The 25,493-nt window shown below is 37.6% G+C and overlaps 1 protein-coding gene across 1 annotated transcript in view; it reads right to left on the reverse strand.

The window, feature by feature from the left end:
• Positions 1 to 25,493, reverse strand: part of CFAP47 (cilia and flagella associated protein 47) — a 345,415-nt gene that overhangs the window by 306,706 nt on the left and 13,216 nt on the right. The window contains exons 6-21 of the mRNA XM_086482089.1: positions 25,021 to 25,181; positions 24,055 to 24,188; positions 23,278 to 23,513; positions 22,401 to 22,593; positions 17,037 to 17,250; positions 16,485 to 16,637; positions 14,388 to 14,577; positions 14,189 to 14,285; positions 12,768 to 12,984; positions 11,857 to 12,101; positions 10,720 to 10,850; positions 9,441 to 9,563; positions 7,904 to 8,035; positions 6,587 to 6,664; positions 5,890 to 6,034; positions 4,383 to 4,477 (exon numbers count right to left, since the gene is read on the reverse strand). Coding sequence (XP_086338215.1) covers positions 4,383 to 4,477; positions 5,890 to 6,034; positions 6,587 to 6,664; positions 7,904 to 8,035; positions 9,441 to 9,563; positions 10,720 to 10,850; positions 11,857 to 12,101; positions 12,768 to 12,984; positions 14,189 to 14,285; positions 14,388 to 14,577; positions 16,485 to 16,637; positions 17,037 to 17,250; positions 22,401 to 22,593; positions 23,278 to 23,513; positions 24,055 to 24,188; positions 25,021 to 25,181 — 2,544 coding nt within the window. The remainder of the gene's footprint in view (positions 1 to 4,382; positions 4,478 to 5,889; positions 6,035 to 6,586; positions 6,665 to 7,903; positions 8,036 to 9,440; positions 9,564 to 10,719; positions 10,851 to 11,856; positions 12,102 to 12,767; positions 12,985 to 14,188; positions 14,286 to 14,387; positions 14,578 to 16,484; positions 16,638 to 17,036; positions 17,251 to 22,400; positions 22,594 to 23,277; positions 23,514 to 24,054; positions 24,189 to 25,020; positions 25,182 to 25,493) is intronic.

The raw sequence follows: 25,493 nt of genomic DNA on the forward strand, positions 1-25,493 counted from the left end.
ATAGAGGCCAGGATCGTGTTGGCCTTCTTGGCCACCTGGGCACACTGATGGCTCATATTCAGCCACTTGTCAACCACCACCCCCAGGTCCTTTTCCACTGGGCAGCTTTTCAGTCACTCATCCCCAAGCCTGCAGGACTGCATGGGGTTGTTGTGACCCAAGTGCAGGGCCTGTCACTTGGTCTTGTTGAACCTCATCCAGTTGGTCTCAGCCCATCGATCCAGCCTGTTCAGGTCCCTCTGCAGAGCCTTCCTACCCTCAAGCCGATCAACACTGCTGCCCAATCTAGTGTAATCTGCAAACTTACTGAGGGAGCACCCAATCCCCTCATCCAGATGATTGATACTTTTCCAAGATAACTTCACTTACCATTAGTCAGTGCTATTACTGCCAGCTGTCAGTGCTGCACTAACTCTCAGTGATGTTAACTTGTGACCACCAGTGGGTTGTAGGTTGTATTTGGGCATGTCTTGCCTAGCAGTAAATAAGCTGCACCCTGACAGGCAGGCAGTAATACACCTGGAGCAGAAGGGAAGCACTGGTTGTACAGTGAGCTTACCCAGCACCAAAGGCAAAAGGAGACAGAAAGACTGTAAGCACATGGAGGGAAATGGGAAAAAAATAAGGACATTTCATTAGAGCAGCACTTATTAGTTGGCTGTGAGGCATAAGGTGCCCTAGGAAAGTTCTTTATTCCCTTACTTCTGAAGGAAGTTGTTCTGTTTGCCAAAAAACTATTCTCAAGATTGGAAAAACATTTAGACCCAGAGTTTGAAATACTAAAAAAGCATGACATCAGAAAGTCTGTAATCAATAGATACAACATATTCTACAGGGGTTTTTTTGGTTGACTGTTGGTTTGTTTTTTTTTTTAAGAAGAGCAGTAACAAAATAGGTCCAGTCAAATGAAAGAATAAGTTTTTCCCAAATTTATATCCTAATTAAAGCAGACTGCCAACTGATATAACCCCCTCTTCAGTTAGATTACCATAACGCCAATACCAAAAGACAGTTGGAAATGCTCATCAATAACGAACAGTAATACTGAACAGTAGTTCAGATGACAAGTGAAATCAAACATAATAAAGAACCATCTGCTATTTCAGTAGTCTTCAGAAATATTAGTTAATCACTTGAATTTACAGCAGTGTCAGTAGCAACATTTCTACTCTTAATTCATCCTGCAATTTGACAAGTAAAGAAAATATCAATGGAGCTTAATGGTGACAGTGGGAAATAGAGTACTGGGAGGCAAATAAAATCCCTGTTTTGACAATTAGGGAGGGAGGGCAGAAAGGAGCAAGGCGATTTAAGTTTTTAGAGAGTTGGTATTTCACTAATCTGTAAGAGACACAAGTGACCTTCCACTACAGTCTTTTCCAATACAGTGCAGAAAAAAGAATCACTTTGTACAGCAGCACTATCACCAGAGAAATCCAATGGCATAAGCAAGAACAGAGCTGTCAGATTTCAGGTTATGGCTTCCATCGATATGTATGTGGTTTAGATCTTATACACAACAGTGTCCTTTCAGCTACTGAGATTAACAGGGGGGGAAAAAAAAAAAAAAAGAAAACTTCATCTATAGTGTAGACTAGAAATACTTCTGTTAAATACTTGACAAAACTTAATCATCTTCCCCTATGAAGACAGGCTGAGAGAGTTGGGGTTGTTCAGCCTGGAGAAGAGAATGCTCCAGGGAGACCTTACAGCGGCCTTCCATTGCTTAAAGGGGGCCTGCAGGAAAGGTGGGGAGGGACTGTTTACAAGGGCACGTAGCGATAGGACAAGGGATAGTGGTTTTAAATTAGAAATGCGTAGATTTAGGTTGGATATTAGGAAGAAGTTCTTTACCATAAAGGTGGTAAAGCACTAGAACAGGTTGCCCAGAGAAGTGGTGGAGGCCCTGTCCAGGGAGACATTGAAGGTCAGGCTCTGAGCAACCTGATCTAGCTAAAGATGTCCCTGCTCACTGCAGGGGGGTTGAACTAGATGACCTTTGGGGGTCCCTTCCAGCCCAATGCATTCTATGATGATTCTATGATTTTGTTTCTCATTTCTATTGACAATCTTTCAATTAGAATTAAAAAAAAAAAAAAATCATAAGTATTCCACAGCACTTTAAGTTGAAAACCGTTCTTTCAAAGAATGCTGGTAAAACAGGTTGCTTTTGTAAGTGAAATATGCATCTCAGAGGACTTTACTGGTAAAATAAAAATCAAAACTAATTCAGTTTCAAAGCTTGGCAGTAAGAACAGTAATAATATACATCTTCTCATTAAAAGTTCAATCAGTCTTTTCCTCATTTTCACTTTACATGGCTCCGTGCTATTTTATGTACTACTTTTTATTTTTAAGGGAAGCTAGCCTTTCCACATTCCAATTTCATCATTTCAGGATAAAAAATCTATATTCCTTTGTATTAGTTATTGTTTAACCAGTGTGAATTTCTCACTTAGCAAGAGACAGACACTAAATAGTGTATTCATAATTATTAAGAGCCTTAACACTGGCCTTAGTGGGGTCAGAAATTCATCTTTGCAGCAACAACACACTGTTAGGTTATGCTTCTAGAACGGACAAATGTGATTGTCTGACAGATGACTTTCCCCCTTGGGAGAGAGTGAAGCATTTCTGGTGATGTTTGTCCAAACCCTTCTTAAAAGCCTCAATAAGGGAGATAACAGGTTATTTATTCCAATATTTGAATCTTTATGCTACAATGAGTTTTTCTAGCTAATCTAATCCAGCTGGCTTTTTTTTTTTTTTTTTTTTTTAAACAGCAGTTTGTGTTTTTCTGGAGTTCTGATCATTTCCATTGCTTTCTTTTGGACCTTCTTTCCCAGGGAAATTTTCTCCACTTCTTTCTTCAAGCATGTCATCCCAAATAGGAAAAGTGTTCTAGCTGAAGTGTTATCAGCACTGATTAGAATAATTACAAAAATTATTTTTACTACTTCACCAACATTATTGCTATTTATATAAACTGATATGGAGTCTGCCTCTACTTTTAATTCTTGTGATCTACAATACCATGCACATAGATTACTCCAACAGCATTATCTAGTCTTGCATTTCTATTATTAACCCTTCCTACTTAAACGGAAATATCAGCATTTTTCCTTATTGAGTTCCTCTCCAGTTTGATAATAGCTCACTGGTAATATTCTGTACGTACCATTTTGCAAACAATTACATACTTTCCTAACACTGTATCTCACTGTATCTAGTCTAAATCTGACACCTTGCTTATGACAATGTTGCATCAGACAGTGTCAAGATACTTAAAGACACGACATGTACTGATTCTCCCCTAACCTCAAGGCCTGCTGCGATACAGGAGGAAATTAATTTGGTTTGAAATAGATCACTTTTTATTAATTTATTGACTAATATTCTGTCAGCAAAAATCATCTCAAAGTAGTGAATGAGCTATAAATTCACACCATCAGTTATTTTACAATAGCTTCCATGGTACAAAAAAAATCTAAGCTGACAGTAATAATAGGAGGAAAAAAAAAATTCAGTGTTAGCAGATATAGCCTGTAATATGCAAATATTATCTGAATTAAAGGAATTCCAATTTATTCCAAAATTAAAGTGCTGGGGAAGGGGGGGGGGGGGGGGGGGGGGGCGTGAAAAACAATATTGTTGATCCTCCCTAGATGCGTTCTCTCTGATACTCATATAGTTTAAGGTAAAAATGCAGCTAATGCAACAGGTTTATGTGCTGTCAAAGTGGCCCCCAGCTGTTTGTTCTGAAGCTGGTTCATAGTATCAAAGACTAAGTTTCTTTTTAGTTCATTGTTCTGCAAACATGCAGAAACTCCAAACCCTCCATTTCTAAAGCATTGTTCGATAGGTTTAGATTTAAAATTTGTTACAGCACTCTCTATTGACACCTACTGCCAATAAAATGCTATCTTCCTGATGTAAAACTAACCTGTAAAGTCTCATATCTTCAATTTATTTCCTTCAAATAGCTCAATCAAAAAGCAACTTTGCCAATCTCTATGACACATAAAACTCTTCTACTTTTGCAGTCCCTCAGTCATCTGAGAGTTAAAACAAACACAGCTGCAGAAAGAAAATGGCTGCCAGTTTGTTGAATGATTTAATGAATGCATGGTAAGTCACTTCAATTTAAGTTTATATCTTTTCCATTTTTAATTCATTGGGAAAGTGTGTTTTCTTTGTGTACACAAACATTTAAGGAAAGCAGCAAAATTTTTATAAAGGTTATTTCAGAACTTGTTTTATTAAAAATTCCATTACTATTATAAAACTATTACACACACTAAAATGTCTATATTCTTTCACCATAGAAATATCACAGAGCATGACTTTAATTTAGCATAATCACCACTGTGACGTAAACCTACCTTTTTTGGCATGAAGGACAACAAGCATTGTGAAGCCGACTTTCCCTTTAAGTTAACTGAATACAAATAAGGCTTTGAAGAACAGTAGTCAACCACTGTCAAACAAAATTCAGAATCAGATTACAGATGTTATTAGACTAAATTTCCACTTTGTAATAGTTGCAGTACTTCGAAGTGATTTCCAACTTAAGGTATCTACATATTTGTATGATAAACATTTATCACAAAGTTACAAATTAATATAGGATTTCTCATAAGCATTCTGGACATAATTTTAAGAAGTGCTAATCACCAGCAATTTCCATTAAAGTTATTGGTTTGGGAGAACACAATATTTCAGAAAAAAATTACCTTTGAATAAAAGTGTTAGGCAAAAATAGTTAACTAAATAATACCACAGTGAGAAAAATAGTTGGCTGAAACTATTTTTCTAAATGACTTTTAGGGATAGTCTACACTACAGAAGTATAGCAGTAAGGTTTGCTTCATTTTTCAGACTTTCACATCCAATTTTAAGGCACTGGCAGAAGCATAGGTTTCCAATAATCTAGGAAACATTCCTCCAAGATCAGTATTCATCCCGTATTCACCATTTGCACAGCACTGGACCTGACTGGATGTCATATTACTTGTTTCAAGCACAAACTGATCTAGAAATCACGTGCAACGAGTTGATTCCCACGCTGGCTAGTTGCCTGTTGTAGACAGTCTAACAGTTCTCTTAAAAGTTAAGATGACTGACTAGGAGCCCACACCTTTCCTTTCAAGTCCACAAGATGGTAAGAAACCCCTTCTGTTCTTGTCAGATCATTTTTTTTCATCATCCACATAAAGATATAATTAAATATTATAATACTGCCTTGTAAAAGAGAGAGTCCTGATTTCCTGAGCTTGCAGGGGTGAGACCATATGAGCATAGCCGCAAAACTCTCTCATGAGTAAAGATGGAACAACAAAGGACGTGCCAGGACTGAAGTAGAAAAGGGATAAGCAACAATGAGTGAAAGATAAGAATCTGCACTAGCTCTGTCAAGAAACAAACAGTAATCTAATTCCACGTAATGCCCTAATGTCATTCCAAGTTGGGCATCATGCAAAACAGAGGTCCTGTGATTAACCTGCAGACACCCTGTACCATTAGGAAAAAAAGCAAAGTCTGGACCCTTACACTGATATGAATTAACTGAAGGGTAAACATCAAAACAGTGGGTAAAAGTCCATGAATAGGAAATGAGTATAGCTGCTTGGCTTTGGTTGGTTGTTTGGGGTTTTTTTATTTTCAACTGGTGAGAGGGTTTGTTTTGGGGTTTTTTTTTAAATATACTTGTCACTTTACAGGCAAATCAAAATGTCTCCTCTTAATTTATATTAAGCAGCACTTTTAAAATAACTGCTTTAGGTTTTCTTAAACCAGAAAATTTGTACACCAGAAATAGTCTGACAGATTTTCTCTTAGCATTATCCATTCCTTATTTAATGAAAATTCTGATTTAGCAAAAGCAAATACCTGAATGGTCATTAGCATTCAATTTAAAATCCTTATACTTAGAAAAATCAAACTCCACTCTGGTACACGCTTGTCCATTGTTCTGCAGCACAAAGGGAATTGATTTTGTAGAACCAACATAAACACCACCAAAGTCAAATCGTTCCTGTAAGTTTAAAGAAGAAAATATTGGGTCAAAGCACTGTGAAGTCAAGTTTATAGCAAAATGTGAAAAATACAATTATTCAAAGATTCACAATTTATGACACAATAACAGTCTTGGTTAATCAATTGTCTTGCATAACCCTTATCTTTAAAATCTTTCCAGGACATGAAACGTAACAGTTTAGAATTCAGTACAGAAGTCCAGTTACGCCACCAGGAAAGTTTTCATCATTCAGTACACAGATTAGTGTACTCCTTTTCCCCTTATTGCATTTTTTTTTTCCCCTATAAACCACCTTAAAGAAATCCTCTGCCTTTTAACATACTTTTTCCAGACTGTCAAGTTCAAAAGCCAAAGCTGTGAGCTATCATTTAGTGCAATTCTTATACGTACATTTAGTTTTTAATTTCCCTTCCTAAGTTCTTTTCTTTGATAATTTTCTCAGGAAGTAAGAAAAAACGAAAAATATGAAGTAGGGATGAGTCACTTTGACACCTATACGAAGGAAAACACTAGCAATATCACCAATTGCTACAATTTCTTCATACTTACCACATTAATGTTTATTTCAGGGATCTCTACGAATCCACCAATCCTAAGCACTAATACTCCTGAATTTCGCACCGCTACCTAAGTGAATGGACAACAGTGTGATTGTTGACAAGGTCATTCTAACGTAAGTATATCACCAAATCTATCATAACTACATGGGAGAAAAAAAACCACCAAACAACAAAACAAACCTACCCCACAGATACAAAGTGGAGAGAGACACTCAGCATAATTTGTAATAAAAATATGAAAATAACTCGGCCCTTAAAATATACTGCATTTTTGTTACAGAAATATAAAGTAGTAAAGAAAATGCCTTCATTTTCTAGAACATATATATACACACAGATTCCAGCGAGATCTGGCTTCAAAGAAGAACCAACCATGCCTCTGTGGCATACCATATCTGGAAAAGTCATAGATTTCAATTTAAAAAAAAAAATAAAAAAATAAAAATCAAACCAACAAAGTTTTAGGAACAACAAGTTTTCTGCAGACAAAAATAATGTTGCAGGAGGCTGTATCACTAGAATGAAGTTTTCTCCAACAGGAGAAGTCTCAGTGGATGGGTTAGATCTATTCAGCAGCTGTGAGGATTGGAAAGTATACTGCAACACAAATTGCTTGACAGAGGTGCTGGTATAACATACCATTGCTCAGATCATACTATCGATCTGAGCAATGCTAAAACTGTTTTAGAAACAGAAAAAGAAAACGGATACTAGGTTTAGGGAGCATAACATAGGCAGACACAGAAGATGGAGAATCCAGGATTAGTCAGAAAAGGTAGCAAAGATCAGAACAGTGATAGCATTCTTTTCCCCATTCTCATTTACCTGGCCAAGGACAAGTGCAGGAAGCAGGCACACAGAAGACAAAACATGATTAGATGATTATTTCACTCCGATTATCAAATCAAATCTACTAGTAAATCCATCTCCGGGATGATCACAAAAAGAAACCAAGAAATTAAAGATACTGTACTATTCCAGTCCTGCTCCTCTACAGATCATATAAACTGCAGATACATCTACATGACCTTCTAAAGACAATCGCACATTAGTTTCAACAGCTTGCCAATGGTATAACACGAATCAGCTCAAACTGAGAGGCTGTTTCGATACTTCAGAGCAGGACTGAGGCAAAACAGAACAGATTATGGCAGCCATCAACTGCTATAAGACAACTTTTTTTTGTTTCTTAAAAAGCATTAGAACACTGGAGATAAAATCCAAAAGATGCGCAATGTGCGTACATCTCCACACATAAACCCACAACATAACACTCAAAAGACAAAGTTCTTCCAGTTTTGAATACCTCCACTCTTGTATCAAAACTCATTTTTGCACTTGGAGTGAAATAGACGTTGAGATCAGCGTGGCCTCCCACAGGTATCACCCCTTCAGAAGGGGTGATCATCATTCCAGGCAGTGGGTTTGAATCAAGAACCTTCAAACACAAATGTAAAAAATTAATAATACTGAAAAGGGCAGGGGGAATGTTTTTGTGTTTTGCTTTTAAATACCGATACACCTATCTTGACGATTTTATATTCTTACAAGGAGAATTTTCATAACATGTAATGCTAACTTGGACTTAGAAGTTTGGAACAAAAATATGACTAAACAAAATAAAGTAATGGATTCCTAAACACGATGACTGTCAGTCTCTACTATGAAATAATTTTTGCACACCAGTTGGAAATTTTACATTCTGGTTTTCGGGTTGTTTTCATGAAGTTATTAAAAGTAAGACTTAATATCTAGCAAGTCTCCAGAAAATTCTATGAAGCATTTTTTCAGCGACAGATAAACTCATCATTTCTTTTTTTGACATTCACATGAATGTGAGCAAGTAGACTGGACATGAGATCCTAATACTGTAAAGTTCAGTAATAATACTAGGAGTAAATATTCAGTTTACACACAGTTAGTAAGGACAAAATAGAATTTTGTTCTATTCCAATGCACTCCAAACAGATAACTTTTTAAAGTACAGCTACATAAGTGATAATGACCAAGACCAACCAACCTGTTGGCTTAAGAGTAACTTGTGGAGGCTTAAAAGGCTGGGTATGTTTGTTTGTTTTTATTGATTATGCTGACTTTATTCTTAGAGAACTGTCCTGTAAGAATGTAGTAATAGTACTTGTTATTACAATGCTCCATTGATAAACAGAGAAATATGGTAGAAATCAAAATAAATTAATTGAGTTTTAGTACCATAATAACAGTCACAAAAATTCTGAGGATTTCAATGAAACTTAGTTTTCTTCACTAAAAAAATACAGCAAATTACTCTATGATCAGGAGAACTAGTGAGGTTAGGTTTCCTACTAATTTGTGTATTATGTCTTTACCCACTCTGGCATCCATCTCACCTCTTATCCAATTATAATACAGCCTATCTTCCTCTCAGATGTTAGCCTAGCAAAGTAATCACATTTACTGAGACTGGTCTGGGTCTATGCACTGACTGGGCAGCCAGCATGAACAGGATGACTAGCCAGTTTGCTCTGTCTCTCAAAATATGAAAATATCCAAGCTGTAACTTCTTCATAGGGTACACCATTATGGCATTCTACCCTCACCACTGGTTCTCATGAAACTTTCAGAATCTTTTAGACCATTACGACTTTCCCTGTCCGTCAGGCCACCTATCCACCAATCCAAATTTGACAGAGGGACAGAATTCTTATTAATGTAGAACTTGTTTCTTCAGAAAAACAGACAAAAACTTAAGTAGGTGAGTTTCTAATAACTGAGAACACAAAACTGTAACATGATCCGATAGAATGGGCTCAATTCCTCCCCACTCCAAGGAATTAAATATGCTAAAAATAGTTTTAGCTTACTTGGAAGTATGCATGATTGTATCCTATGTTTTGAAGAATGGCCGTCTTACAAGTAGTAAAACCCATTGGACTATGACTGAAGGGTATCCTTTGTTCCATAAACTGAACTTTAGTGGTACCAAGCTATTAAAAAAAAAAAAAAAAAAAAAAAAAGAAGAGAAAACAAGAAAACTAAATAACATACTAAGTACAAATAAATAATTCAGCCTAATTTTCTTTTCATTACAAAATGAGCTAATATACTTTTGGAAATGCGTAATTTAGAAGTATTCAAATAGACAAACAAGGTTTAAATGTGAGGCAAGATTTACTCAATATATTGAACTTATTGAGATTCAAAGTGAACAGACACAATCCCAGAGATATTTCTGGGCTAATTTCAAGACAAATAACATACTTCAATTAAATTTAATTTAATATCTCCATGACATTTTTTTACTCCTAAATGTGTGATCAGGACAAGATACTTCAGAGATTTTAATAGCAGTAGAAATGCCAATATTCTAATTTACACACATCCTGGTTTACATACAGCAGTTTCCAAGGCTTCAAAAGAAGAGGAAGACATGAAAAAAAACTATTGGGGGGGGCGGGGTGGGTGGTGTGTGTAAAAGAGAAAGCAGGCACATCAAAAGGCAGGTAAAAGTTTTCTAGGCTCCCAAAATGGAAGTTCCAGAGCATGCAGCCAGTAGAATACGATGGGGGGGAAAAAAAATTAAAAAGTCTGTCTCCTTCACACTACCCGGCATGTAATGAGTTAACAACCTAAGCTGAATTTCAGTGTTTAGAAGACTATCCAGAACACTGCTTTTCAAATTATCAAATACCATGTTCAAATAACATTACAAAACTACATTACAACCCGTTGTTACCCTAAAGCTCTGAAACGTACCTTCCCACACACAGCCCCCCCTGTTGATTTCTATCCCTTTAATACATACATAAAGAAATATCATACCACCTCTCAATCTTTGTTTGGCTAACCTAGGTGAGCCAAGAAGAAAAATTACCACTTAACACACAGGGACAACTAACTTGAGGTGGCAAAAGAAGCTTATCATCGAAAGCAAGAAAAAGGAAAATTGTCTGTCTTGCCTTCTCCATCATGACTTTGGAGCAATATTCTTTTGTCAAACATATCAAGTGGAAGCTATATGAAACTAAAATATTTTCTGAATACATGATAATAGAAATATATTTAAGAAATTACTTGTTTAGAAATAAAACACACAACAGAACACATATTTTGCTTCTCTAAATCTGCTGTATGAATTGTTACCTTCGCAAAACATTTCAACTTAATTGTGTTTCCTTTACAGACACACAAGTTGAATTCTCCTGCTTCTGGAGAGTTGAACCCTGGATGCCAAACAATTTCACACTCCAGATCTCTATAGGCCTCCACAAAGCCTAAATAAAGGTGCACAATTTACACATTATAGCATACATATGTACAATTATCAAATTACATTGTATAATTAGAAATAACATAAGCACATTAAAGTGAAATGACATTCTATTACTGAAGACTAAGCTACATTTCAAAGGTGTTGAACAGTATGCTGAATTAAATAAAACCAGTTTCTGCATTCTCACGACAATTGCATAATCCGTTTATTAGTATCCTGCAGTAAAACACACTCAAAGTTCACTTATTTTTTAGCCATGAATTACTGAAACAATCAACATTTAAAATAACAGACTACCCTTCTTGTAGAACAACTTTGGGAGACACCATATACATTTTCTTGCTTACAATTGAGTCTGAAATCCTATCACCAGAAATATCATTTCTCAAGAATCAGAGCACACCAAGCTCCTGATCGAGCCAAGTCTTGTTTCAATTGTGTAATGCGAATTCAGTTAGCAGTTAGTTCTTCAATAATGGAGCTCCAACAGACTCCTACATAACACTGTCTTTCAAAGGAAAGAAGGTAAAAAAGCTAATGTCTTACACACTTCAACAAATATCGATCCATAATGCAAGTGGAAATTAATCCCAGATTGAATTCCATTTGTGTGGCTCAGACTGTCTACATCAACCTCTTAGTAGCTTCATTCATACCGTGCTTTTGGAAAATTTCTGTCCTGATGAGCTGTATAATATTGCTAACTACCATTAAATAGCTGCCTCACATTTGAAATATCAGCAATGTGTGCTGAGAAAAATGGTTATGTAAGTCCTGCTGGCTGGACACAGAAACAACGAACTGGACTGAGTATGGACTCAGGGTAGGGCTTATACAGGGAGTGCTGCTGTGGTATTAACACTCTGATCTGATACTACTTTCGGGATGCACTGACACTGACCCAAATCTGAAAAAAATATAGTTTATAGCATCAGCTGAATATTTGTCTTATTTAATGTTACTGACATTTAAGATACGTGCACACAGACTGTACTTGCGGAGCATACCTTTGGCTGGCTGTATAGAAAATGCAGTTCCTTTATCTGTCATTATAGGTTTCCAAGCAAATTCAGCAGGATGGTTTCTGGGATTGTATACCCTCACAGTTGCTCTAAATTCTGTCTCTGCTAGGTACCCAGGAATAGGTTTTAAAATCAGTTCCCTTGCAGACAGCTCGAGTTCAACAGATACTGCATTTGCAACTACCAGCACTTGCCCATGGTGTTGGTTGTTTATCGTGTAAGTGAAAGATCTGTAACAAAAACATATATTTCTCAATATTTTAATGTATTTATTACATTGTAGTCAAAGTAAAATTTGTGTGAAATATAATAATTAGCAAGAAAAAACAAAAGAACTGAGCGTGCACACACAGTTAAGACTGACAAGAGAAAGATATTTGTAATTGTATTGCATACAAGTCATATCATGTCAAAAGTGAGGAGCATCCCAAAGGATAATCAACCTCACACAGTCATTTCAACATCAGTAGTAAAGTGACAGTTTCATCTCCATACCAGAAGACTAGAAACATTTGCCTATTTATTTACCCGTGAGCTGCATCAAAAGATCTGAGCATAGATGCAGTGATGCAACACTATTCTGGAAAGAACACAGTATTTTCCAGAAAATTCCTCCTAATAAATACACTGTAATAGCAAACTTTTTTCCCTGAAATACCTGTGGCTATATGGGCTTTTGACAGGACAGTTTGTTGGGTTTTTTTAAAGCCTGAGAATCATTACTATACTAGCAAAATTTTGCTCCATAAAACTGCATTAATTATTTAAATATCACCATAAATGAGTGTACACCATTAACACCATGATTACACTAAGTTTACCAGTCACATGAGGTTCTTTTTGCTCTACTACTGCAAAGAATCTATGTAAATCAAGAGAAACATAAGAAGCCTTACTTTTTAAACATTCCAAGAGTGTTTGTCTCAAATACAATTGGAATATGAGTCTTTGTAAGAGGAGGCACCACCTGAGACAAGGGACTCGTCTGCCGTAATTCATCAATTTCAACCATAATTTGTATCCATATATGAACTAACAAGTTATTGATGATGTGCAGTTTTCTGGCTGTTGTAGAATACACACATACTTCACCAAAATCCATAGTAGAAGGACCTGGAATATATAAGAAATAAGCTCTTCAACATTAAAAAGGAAAAGTTAATGCAAGGAAGTGTAACTATTCAAACATTATGATCAAAATATTTCAGTTCCTCAAATTACAGAATTAGTCAGCTACAACAATCCTGTAGCAGAACTACCTCACACTAAAATTTGGAAGTAAATACCATGTACGTGCTGTGAACATTTTTAGCAGTACAACTCAAAAGCCAGCACTAACATTTATTTCTTCATTCTGTGTTAGCCAGCTATTAAAATAGGAAAAGCAATGTGCTAATTACGAAGGCATTATCAATAATCATACATACTTCTTTTTGTTAATCAGATATGTAAATGGCTAGATAACCAGCAATTTACTGAGAGTTTATGTGCTTAACCTCTGTGTTGCTCCCTGATACGTAACCATCTGATTTAATAACTCATGTAATTTGATGGCGACAGAATTCTCACTGCTTTATCTACTGTTATCACCAGTTTTTATACTGGTCTGCAAACTTCAGTGCTCACGGCACTCATTAAACATCTTAGAAAACTTTAAGTACTTTTTGTATTAATGTTTCTCTTATTCTACCTTTCCCCAAGTGAATCAATATACACAGCTGTACCATATTCAAGTTCTGGCTTCACGGAAAATAAAAAAAGCCCAGAAAATACTGAAAATTTTTACTTTGCTGATAAATAATTCTACTGAGGAAAAATTGACCTTAAAATAGAGCAGTTTTAGTACCAAGTGCTGTTACTAGATGAGTCCCTCACAGATTTTAGAAGGTGTACTCCACTGAAATTATTTTGAAGGAGAATCCTGAAGAAGTTTTTTTTTTTTTTGTGATATCACTGTTCACTGTTAATTCGCAGAAACATTCTGAACACTCCCATGAATCTCACTGATATTAATGCTGGTCCAGACACTATTCAATAACAAGGCATAAGGGTATGAGCAAACTTTATACTATGCTGCATTCATTTCTCTATAATAGGCTGTAGTATGAGCAGTCTTTAAAGGCAGGTCTCCCTTCCCATGTTCATACCTAATCATATCCCAGTATTTTCTAGATAAACAGTACTGTAGATATCAAGCTACTACCAAATTAAGCTATTTTCTGTTTAAGGTGAACAATTATGAACATAAATTGTGTTACTATAACCACATGCTTTTATAACAACCACATGCATTTAGTAACCAAATTAAAAATCTTACCAATGAGTATTTGATGAACCTGCTTGGATGTCAAAGTTAGACTACAGTCTTCCTTCTCTTGGGTAGAAGATGGTATAGCACTAAGCCCACCCCAAATCTGTGATAAGCACAAGACATCTTCTCAGAGCAGGATCAAAATTCTTATGCTTTTTTACATGGTAAACATATTATGCTTAGATTACTAAAGTATTTAACTTACTTCTTCGATTGGAGATTTAGAACCAATTGCTGCCAATTTTCGGCTAGTTAATAGGCAATTCTCATCTAAAGGAAGCATTTTGAACTGTGGCTTCTCCTTCTGAAAATCTGTGATTGAGATCTTTGGTGACATAAGTCCTTCAGCTGGTTTAAGGCCTAAGCTCACAGAATTATTATACATATAAAACTGCCTATAGGGGAGGGAAAAAAAAAAAATGGCAATCTGGAAGTTTGAGCACTCCATGTTCTACAGGTTAAACTATTCAAGATCTTTAAACATAACAAATAATAATTTAAGTAGGACTATTTCAATATAAAAAAACCCTCAAGTGCAGAAAATGCATTGAAAAGTCTTTTATTGTATGGTTTAGGCAAGGATTAACATCTGTCGCATGTTTGTGGCAATTGTTTAGCTAAATAGGTTGCAAGCATTATAGATACCTAAATGTAAATAATACATTGCATCTAAAATACCTCTTAAAGAACAATTAAAGTCAAGCACTTTAAAGTTAGCAAACACCAAGATTATAAAAGATCCCTTAATTGTTGTCTATGTTTAGCCTGTACGCGGGGCTAAACCATAACAGTTGCTCTACCACCCAATGACCCCTCACCAGCCAGAGAGGGGAATCAGGAAAAGGAGAGCAGACCCGTGGGTGGAAGTGAAACAGATTTAATTAAACAACACCAGCACCAACAGAGATATATAGAGTTATACTCAGCCAAACGAACATGCAGCCATCACAATCAATAGGAGAGCAGTTCTTGGAAGCAGGGAGAAGGCAGAGGAAGAGCAGGAGGAATCCCAACGGGAAGCCCAGAGGAGCTCCCCTTCCAGCAAACCTTCCCCCTTTATAATGCCCATAACATTATGGTACGGGCTACATATGTAGCTCACTCAGGTCAGCTGCCCTGCATGACTTGAATCTGCCAACAGCCTGCCTAGCGTGGCTGGCCTAGGATTCTAACCCAGTCAAACCAGGACAATTGTATATGTCTGAACTGGACCACGTATAGCCTATTTTTCAGAGCAACTAATTTTTCTTGGTCAAAGTTCACCTCCAAGCAATCAATTTCACCTGCAATCAAGAGATTTGAAACTTCCAGAGATCTTACACAGAGGTTTTGTATAAAGTATTCAGAAAATTATTACTACGTTTGATGAAACGGTGACATTCGTCCAATAACTGTGAAATTTTCCTTTCTTCTTTCACTCCTCAAGCAATACACTTCAAATCTACACATTATGGTCATATAAACAACAGTTCACCCACTAAACAACAGCAGTTCCTTTCAAGAAACCTGTACATTACGTGTATGCATAAAAACAAAACAAATCCAGCTCTGCAGGCCTTGTCTGAATCACGATGTGCATACACAGAGCAAGGTAAATTAAGATTACAAAAATAATCCACTGACATTATTATTTTTTAAATAATGCATCTTGTAAACTTAACACTCTTAAAGTATTACTTCTATTGCTTTAGAGGCTTTACACACTTTTTTTAAAAAAATAAAAGTTTTAAAAGTAGCAGAGCTGTCAGTTCTGCTTTTCCATGATCTTGCTCCACAGCATACCAACCAAATACACAAATTAATGAAGTGAGAACTTGCTACCAGATAAGGCTAGAAGACCAACACAATCCTTTAATCTTATCTGCTTCATTCCACGAATTACATCATAAGCTACATGCTGAATCCATCAATTTGGGTGAGCTAGACATACTAGGTAGAAATATATACAATTTTTTATAGGAAAATAAAAGAGAATCCAACACAATTGATGTTAGGTTTTTCCTATTAGCCATAAACAACTCTTCTTAAAACTTCGCATCTTATTTTAAGTTCGTTTTAAGTTTAATTTCAAGTTCCATGCCTCTGTCCCTACATTTTACCCAGGAAAAGATCTGTAAGTGTCTAAATGAACATTTGAACAAAACAGGTTTTGAATGCATTATAAATGAAGATCCCAAGACCATAAGCATTTCAGCATGGGACAAATTTAGGTATATGATTGATGCTACTAAATTAATTCTGCATGTATATACACATGTTTTTCACATAAGCATATTTATTTATCCTTTAAACAGAGTCTTACCTAGCAGCATCTTTCTGTAAACGACGCTGTCTTAAACTAGAAATGAAGTCTGAGTAGTATTGCTTATTTGCTTCTTTTGACAGTCGTTCACAGTCAGTATAAGAAAACTCTGGATCTATATAATTATATCTCTCAGTCTTCGTGAAAATAGTCCTAAATATTTAAAAAGAATTGTAGCTTCACTACGTGTGTAAAATCATTCTAGGTCTTGTTACAATGAAAACATATTGATTTTGCTATATATATATTTCATCACAAACATTCTTTTTATCACAGCTGATTAATATTTGACCTTGTAAAGGCAACCATAAAAATGAAATATTGAAACTGTAATAGCTACATTTGTAGTTTCACATAAGAGAAGCAATTCAAGAAATTTATGTGCAAGAGGCTTCAGGTTAAGCAGAATGCAATGAATTTTAAAGAACTTTCAGTCTGAAAAAAAAAACACCAAAAACCCAAACAGTAAACTGTCATATGAGTAACCAGTCTTGATCTACTATAGTACGTACAAATGTGTCACTTTAAATACTATATTCGCACAATTTTTACCTGTACTTTTTATTCCATTCACTAGGCCTAATGCTGGCTGCGCGGTCATTAGGAAAAGCTATAAGTGAATCACCCTTATAATTCCTGTTTATCCTGTGAGTATGAATTTTTGTTTGGGCTGATTTAAGTATTGCCACAGGTGCCGTATCAGTGCACTGTCCCATGCCATCAGCTACAAACTGTCCAGTTGCATTGGAAATCATTGGTGTTATACCTTCAAATTAAAAAAAAAAAACATGTTACATAAACTTCATAATACTAATACTTCCTAAACAAAATCCCAAGTATTAGAAAAAAATATTTCTTATTTTATACTGGTCTACCCAGCAGCATAACAATCAGTCACCCATGCCATTATGGTTTCCTCAGACAAGAGGAAAGAAGGCCAGATGGCCAAGAAGGCCAAGAGCACCTGGCCTGTATCAGAAATAGTGTGGCCAGCAGGAGTAGGGAGGTGACCATCCCCCTGTACTCGGCACTGGTGAGGCCGCACCTCGAATACCGTGTGCAGTTTTGGGCACCACAGTGTAAGAAGGACACTGAGGTGCTGGAGCGTGTCCAGAGAAGGGCAACAAAGTCAGTGAAGGGTCTGGAAAACGGGTTTTATGAGGAGCAGCTGAGGGAACTGGGTTGTTTAGCCTGGAGAAGAGGAGGCTGAGGGGAGACCTTATCACTCTCTACAACTACCCGAGAGGAGGTTGTAGCAAGGTGAGGGTTGGTCTCTTCTCCCAAGTAACAAGAGATAAGAGAAGAGGAAATGGCCTCAAGTTGCACCAAGGGAGGTTTAGATTGGATATTAGGAAAAATTTCTTTACCGAAAGAGTAGTCAAACACTGGAACAGGCTGCCCAGGGAAGTGGTTGAGTCACCATCCCTGGAGGTGTTCAGAAAACATGCTGATGCAGTGCTTCTAGACGTGGTTTAGCGGGCATGGTGGTATTAGGTTAACAGTTGGACTTGATGATCTTAGAGGTCTATTCCAACCTAATGATTCTAAGGCATTCAAATCATACTAACAGCCAACAGACTTCCCTGACCTAGATCACAGACAAACAAATACTAGAGCCCACACCACTACTACTACTATGTCCAGCTGTAACACTTTGTCTTGCATGCTCACATGACCAAACACTCAGGGCTGCCTCTGTCACAACACTGTACGCAGTGCCTTAAAGCTTAAGGGCTGCAAACACAGGCGCGACTTTTTGATAAAGAACTCACAAGCTGCCACAACTAAAAAAAGAGCTCAGATTTTTTCACTGTAGTTTTAGAAGAGCACATATAGACTGAAGAGAAAAAATTATGACAGAAACTAGGCCATGTGTTTGCTCACCTCTCCTTACATAAAGATGCACTTTTAAAACAGCACTATAAATAATCTATTCTTTAACTCCCCCATTATCCCTCACCTGCAAAAAAAAATGATACATTAAACTAAATATATTGGTTTTACCCATTTTAGCCTCACTTTACTGTAAAATGGCAACAAACAAAAAAAAACAAACCTACTTTCCACCCTCCAGACTATATGAGAGATTACAACTTCCAGTACCCAGGGAGGCAGAGTTTGCAAGAAGCTTCATTCCAGTCTCTTCCCCCCCTCCACCAAATACAAAGAGACAAGTATGCATACTTATCCACATAGACTTGGAGAACAGGAAGATACAGAATCTGTCTATACAAGGATATGAAAAAAATCACTTTCCCTCTATACTTCAATGAAGCTTAAAAGCAAAACACAGATATCAATAGACTACAGGGTACAGATACCCTTCATAACCTCTTTACATGCCTGCAAAAAGGAGCAGAATGGGGGCGTTAATAGAGCAAATGGTAGACAAGAACATTTAGAAAAGCGGACAAAAATAAATACTTCATTAAATCTTTGATCCACAGGAACATATTTTAATTGTTTTTGAAGGAGAAAAACTGCAAGCATTCTGGATTTCAACAATAAAACCCAGAGATGGCAAAATTAGTTTCTCATCAATTCTTGATTGCCATGGACTTGAAATACCTTCCCAAAAGTAGCAGGAAAGTCCAGTGCCTCACCAACCATTCTGATATTTGCAGAAAGAACAGTATTTTACCTTGACTTTCCAATAACTTTCTTTCTACTTCCCCACAATGCTCTCTGAAAAAAAATGAGTATTGCCTTCCTGTTTTTCATCACCTGCATCTTCAGGTGGGCAGCAGTCAGTTAAGGTGTATTCAAACTCCTCTCCTTATCTGCACACAGAAACCAGATGCACCTCTGTACAGGACAGCCCTGTTGCACTAGTACCACCTGCAGATATTACAGCATATTTTATGCTAGAAAAAGCTAAGTTTCCCATGACTGGTGTTAAAATCCAGTGACAGGCTTAGTCAAATCTACTGTAAAGTGGTTGTTCGTGGGACATGTTGGGAACACAAAAAACAAATTAGAGTTTAAATATCACATATCCTAAAAGATTCTTCATGCTGGCATAGGCTTCAGAGGCTGGGAATAGTCAATGGACATGGGACAAGTAGCAAGCTGTCTAACCAGCAAATTTATTTGGCAGTAGTAACTTTCAATCAATAAAGAATACCCTGTTGCCTTTCCTAACTTCTTTCTGTGCTTTACCCATCTCTCTACTTACAACTGAAATACGTTAGCACAGTGTAATTGCATCACTGCCAAAAACTGAAGCCTTCATAGAAGTTAAATAACAATATGATGAAAATTTATGCTTTAATAGTTCAATTTGAACTGCTGAAGAAGGTTTTAAATTAAAGTTGCCTGGGGAGGGAAACCTCAATCCAGGTGGCCCAACTTACATGCCTCTAGGAAACACACGTAGCATGGGAAATAAACAGGAAGAGTTAGAGACCCACGCACACCTGAGGGCTGTGATCTTATTGGCATCACAAAGACATGGGATGGCTTCTGTGACTGGAGTGCTGGAATGGAAGGATACAGGCTCTTCAGGAAGGGCAGGCAGGGGAAATGCAGAGGGGGTGTTGCCCTCTGTCAGTGACCAGCTGGAGTGCCTGGAGCTCTGCCTGGGGATTGATGAGGAGCTGACTGAGAGCTTATGGGTCAGGATTAAAGGGGGAGCAGGGACAGGGGACATTATAGTGGGGGTATGCTACAGGCTGCCCAACTAGGAAGATAAAGAAGATGAGGCCCTCTATAAGCAGGTAGGAGCAGGCTCATGTTCAAGGAGCTCCTGGACAAACTGAAACCCCAAAAGGAAGCCTCCCAAGGGTGGAAGCAAGGACAGGTAACCTAGGAGGAATATAGAGAAACTGCCCAAACAGCCATGGATCACGTTAAGAAAGCCAAAGCCCTGATAGAAGTAAATCTAGCCAGGGACATCCAGGCCAACAAGCAAAGCTTCTATAGGTATGTCACTGATAAAAGGAAGACTAGGGAAAATGTGGGCCCTCTCTGGAAGGAAACAGGAGACCTCGTTACCCAGGATACAGAGAAGGCAGAGGTACTCAATTTTTCGCCTCCGTCTTAACCAGCAAGTGCTCCAGCCACACACCCAAACTGCAAAAGGCAAAGGCAGGGACTGGCAGAATGAAGAACCACCCACTGTAAAAGAGGACCATGTATGAGACCAGCTAAGGAACTTGAAAGTGCCCAAGCCCACGAGATCTGATGAGATGCATCCATGGGTCCTGAGGGAACTAGGGGATGAAGTTGCTAAGCAACTATCACATTTGGGAAGTCATGGCAGTCCAGTGAAGTTCCCACTGACTGGAAAAGATGAAACATAACCTCCATTTGTAAAAAGGGGAAAAAAAAGAAGACCAAGGGGACTATAGACCAGTCAGTCTTACCTCCGTGCCTAGCAAGATCATGGAGCAGATGCTCCTGGAAATTGTGCTAGGATACATGGAAAATAAGGAGGTATCTGGTAATCATCAACATGGCTTCACTCAGGGCAAATTGTGTCTGACAAATTTGGTGGCCTTCCATGACAGAGTTACAGCATCGGTGGACAAGGGATGAGCAACTGACATCATCTACCTGGACTTGTGCAAAGGATTGGACACTGTCCCGCATGATATCCTCACCTCTAAATTGGAGAGACATTGATTTGATGGATGGACAGCTCAGTGGATCAGGAATTGGCTAAATGACTGTGACTCTCTCAGTGTGACAAACAGTTCAATGTTTGAGTGGAGACCAGTGATGAGTGGCATTCCTCAGGGGTTGGTATTGGGACTGGCGCTGTTTGACATCTTTGTTGGAGACACAGACAGCGGGATTGAGTGCACCCTCAGCAAGTTTGCTGACGACACCAATCTGTGTGGTGCAGTCAACACGCTAGAGGAAAGGGATGCCAGCCAGCCAGCCTGGAGAGGTAGGCTCGTGCAAACCTCATGAAGTTCAACAAGGCCAAGTGTAAGGTCCTGCACCTGGGTTGCATCAATCCCAAGCACAAATACAGGCTGGGCGATGAGTGGATTGAGAGCAGCCCTGTGGAGGACTTGGAGGTGTTGGTGGACGAAAAACTGAGTATGAGCCAGCAGTGTGCACCCGCAGCCCAGAAAGGCAATCGCATCATGGGCTGTATCAAGACAAGTGTGGCCAGCAGGTCGAGGGAGGTGATTCTCACCCTCTACTCTCCTCTCATGAGACCCCACCTACAGTGCTGTATCGAGCTCTGGGGTCCCCAGCACAAGAAAGACATGGGCATGCTTGAGTGGGTCCAGGGGAGGGCCACAAAGATGACCAGGGGGCTGGAGCACCTCCCCTGTGAGGACAGGCTGAGAGAGTTGGGGTTGTTCAGCCTGGAGAAGGGAAGGCTCTGGGAAGACCTTACAGCGGCCTTCCAGTGCTTAAAGGGGGCCACAGGAAAGGTGGGGAGGGACTCTTGGTCAGGGAGTGTGGTGATAGGGTGAGGGGCAACAGATGCAAAGTGAAAGAGGGAAGATTTAGATTAGATACTCAGAAGAAAGTCTTCACTGTGAGGGTGGTGAGACATTGGCACAGGTTGCCCAGAGAAGCTGTGGCTGCTCCCTCCCTGGCAGTGTTGAAGGCCAGGCTGGATGGGGCTTGGAGCAACCTGGTCTGGTGGAAGGTGTCCCTGCCCATGGCAGAGGGGGGTTGGAACTAGATGATCTTTAAGCTCCCTTCCAACCCAAACCATTCTAAGTCCATGATTTTATGAATATCTGTGAAAGCGTGAGGGAGGGTTTTACGATTATTTTAGCCATTGTTTTACACTCTTATGGGTCTATGTCATACAACTGAGCATTCCTTCAACTCCCAAGAGAAATTCTTTTTTTAAAAGCAAACAAAAAATACTATAAAAATCCCTTTTAAAATGTTGAAAATTAACTTCAAAAACATTATTACTTGTCACTTATCTTTTTAGCATCTTACCAGGATTAATTTTGAATAGAATCTTTTTTCGTTTAGATTTGCACACACCAATAAAGCTCAAATCTATTTGGTGAAAAGATTTTGTCTTTGAAATCTGTAAATTATTTTTCTCTAGTCCTGTACCAATGATGTCGACAACTTGCTTCACTTTAAATGTTCCTATTTGATGTGGAGAAAATGTAAACGTCACATCCTGGAAAAGAAAAGTTATGAGACATATGAGGCAGAAAAGCAAAGAGAAATTTTGTGTAATTCTCTGTTTAATTGAGTTGCTTCTCTCCACACTTACTTCTAAGATAGGTGTTCAAAATTGGGCTTTTAGAATATGCCAACTGCCACACATAAATCAGCAATATAAGGAAATATAAAACTGCTATACATAGAACACCACAATGTCTCACTTGCTTATTCCTGGGACAAACTGTTGTCTCTTGTGCAGAGTTACAGGTCTGTGAAATTATAAATGTGTCCATATTTGACTTAAATTTGGCAAAGTTTCTTCCATTGAAAAAAGTTATCTTACTTAATTATTTGTGACTTACTGAAAGAAATGAAAAGGATCCTGCAAAGGTTTGAGTATAAAATCAATCTTCAAGTCAGTGAAATATAAAAATTTTAAAGCCAGGAAAAACCTGGATGAAGTTTCTTCAGCACTACAATTATTTTTTCCAATTTAAAATAACACTTGTTGCTTTCTGGAGTACAGGAAAAAGCATTAAAAGATTCTACATAAGGAGAAAAAATTATGTATTTGGCTGATACTAAACATCACAGCTACTGAAATGAAATTGTTCTTGTTTACTTTCAAGAAATCCCACTGCTGACTGCTGTCAAGTAACCTGCATATCTCCATAATCTAAGAGAAAGAGGTAGTTACCTTGGCAGAATTTTTTTTAATTTTTCCTTTTTCAGGAGAAATGTTGAAGTGAGCAGTCTTGCGGAAGCTGAATGTTACTGGAAGGGACTTGGACTCATTTTTCAGTGTGCACAGAACTTGTGTTTGTTCACCGCAGAAACAGTCCGTAAACTTAATAACTGGTCCCGGATTAAAAGTTAACATGACAGGAAGCCCAGAACCTGTCAAAGCTAACTCCACATTATGAGGATGACTCACTGCATCAGGCAAACACAAAAAACAAACAAACAAAACCTCACACACTTATTAGCTTACAAACAGAAAAGCCATACCATAGTTGTATAGCTCCAAAAAACAAAACCAGCACCATGATACAATATGATTTATAATGCAATTTTCTATAAACTTAACACAGACATGCTTACTTATAAAGGCTATTAGATTACATATTTACTCATTAAGGAAGTCAAGCGTGATCAAATAGTCACTTGAAATTGCACAAAACTGGTATTACCAAAGTTCTGGTGACTTGCCAGTGGAAGGGTTTTTGTCTGGTTTGGTTTTTTTTTTGTCCTCCAAATATTTGTGATTAAGCTCTAGGTGTTCACTATCAGCAAGTTTATTCATGACATACAAGATTCCTTCCTCCTTTCTACTCACTGTTTGAAGTGGGTTTTTGGTGCTAAAGCATTAAACATGTAAGTTACAATAATCTGATTGTATTGCTATAAACAAAATAAACACAGGTTTCCCATAAAACTGCTAAGAAATGGTGACAATACGTTTCTGATAACATACTTGTGATTGCTGTGGCACCATCATTGAGGGCCTGCAGATAGCCATCTTGATTCCCAACAGCTTCGAACCTCAGAAACAGCACATAATCTTGTTTCGGTGACAAGTCATTAACTCCAAAGTCCCTTTTAAATTTTCTGTAAGAATCACAATCGCTAATTACAAGATGGGGACAAAAAACAAACCACCAAACCCTAACTCAAAATAAAAAAATAAAAATCAGGGCTTAATTTTCATCATCCAGTCTGGCTTCTTTGCTGTTGGTTACAGCTTGAACAAACGGTCTTTATATTTCCTTTCAGAAAATGGAACAGTAACAAATTTAAGCTCAACAATATCTGTATTGTACTAGTCATTTAATATCTTTTCCATTTTACGACAGTTTTCTAAACTAATATTACATGCATAATAATCACTTATAATTAGGGTTTAAGTAAGGGAAAATGAGCAAGGCAAGAGCACCTTTTCCTTATGGAGAAATGTTGCTTAAAGCTTACTTTTTTAATGCAGAGAAAGCTCTCCAAACTGTTTCAGTTTCCTGTTGATGAAATATATATATTGCTTCATAATGCTGCACATATACTATACCTTCATGAAACAAATCTGCAGTCACTAAAAAGGCACTTAATTTGACAATGTTGAACTCTCTAAACAATCTTTAGAGATTCAACATATTTAATGGGAGCTGTAATTAGTTCCTTTAGCAAAATCTAACAAAATCTTTGTTCTCACAAAATAAACTTAACCAATTCTTAATGTATTATAAAACATCTCCCAGATAATCACTTCAGACTTTGCTTTCTTATTTGTAGCATCATGCCAAGCAATTTCTTTTAACACAAATATGTACGAAGTTATTCAGAAAAAAATTTGCAGACAGAGAAAAAAAATTATGTTAAACACAACTCTTTACAGAACAGTTTAGACCAATCAACTTGTGTGCGTGTCTAATTTGGACCACTCACTCACTTTGGACTAAAGCACAATGTAACCAAAGAACTCTCATAAGGCAGCAAGGTTCCTTGATTAGGAATGCACAAGATCAAGGTGGAAACATCTACATCTCTTGTCCTATTTTTGAGGTTTAGGTCTTGTAAAACAGCATCTGTGCTCCTCTGAAGATCTGTCCCCTAAAAAAGTAATGAAAATGGAGAATAGTTCAGCCTGTCCTGCTTCCCCTTTTGTGTTTGGGGATTTTTTTGGGGGGGGGGGGGGGGGGGGAAGTGGTGGTGGTGGTGTCCCCTACACATACATTTTTGTATCTTTCATAATTAGAAAGACAACGTAAGTAATAGCACTGACATAGTTACATATCACGTGGCTAATTAACCAATTTTATAACATCAGTTTCACATCAATGTTTTGAATTCCTTTTCTAAAGATGATGCTCATTCAGATGATTTCACTGTCTGAGAAAAACAAGGGAAACCACCGATGTTTAA

This window comes from Leptosomus discolor, chromosome 1 (assembly GCF_034619465.1).
Source record: "Leptosomus discolor isolate bLepDis1 chromosome 1, bLepDis1.hap2, whole genome shotgun sequence".
NCBI classification, from domain to species: domain Eukaryota; kingdom Metazoa; phylum Chordata; class Aves; order Leptosomiformes; family Leptosomidae; genus Leptosomus; species Leptosomus discolor.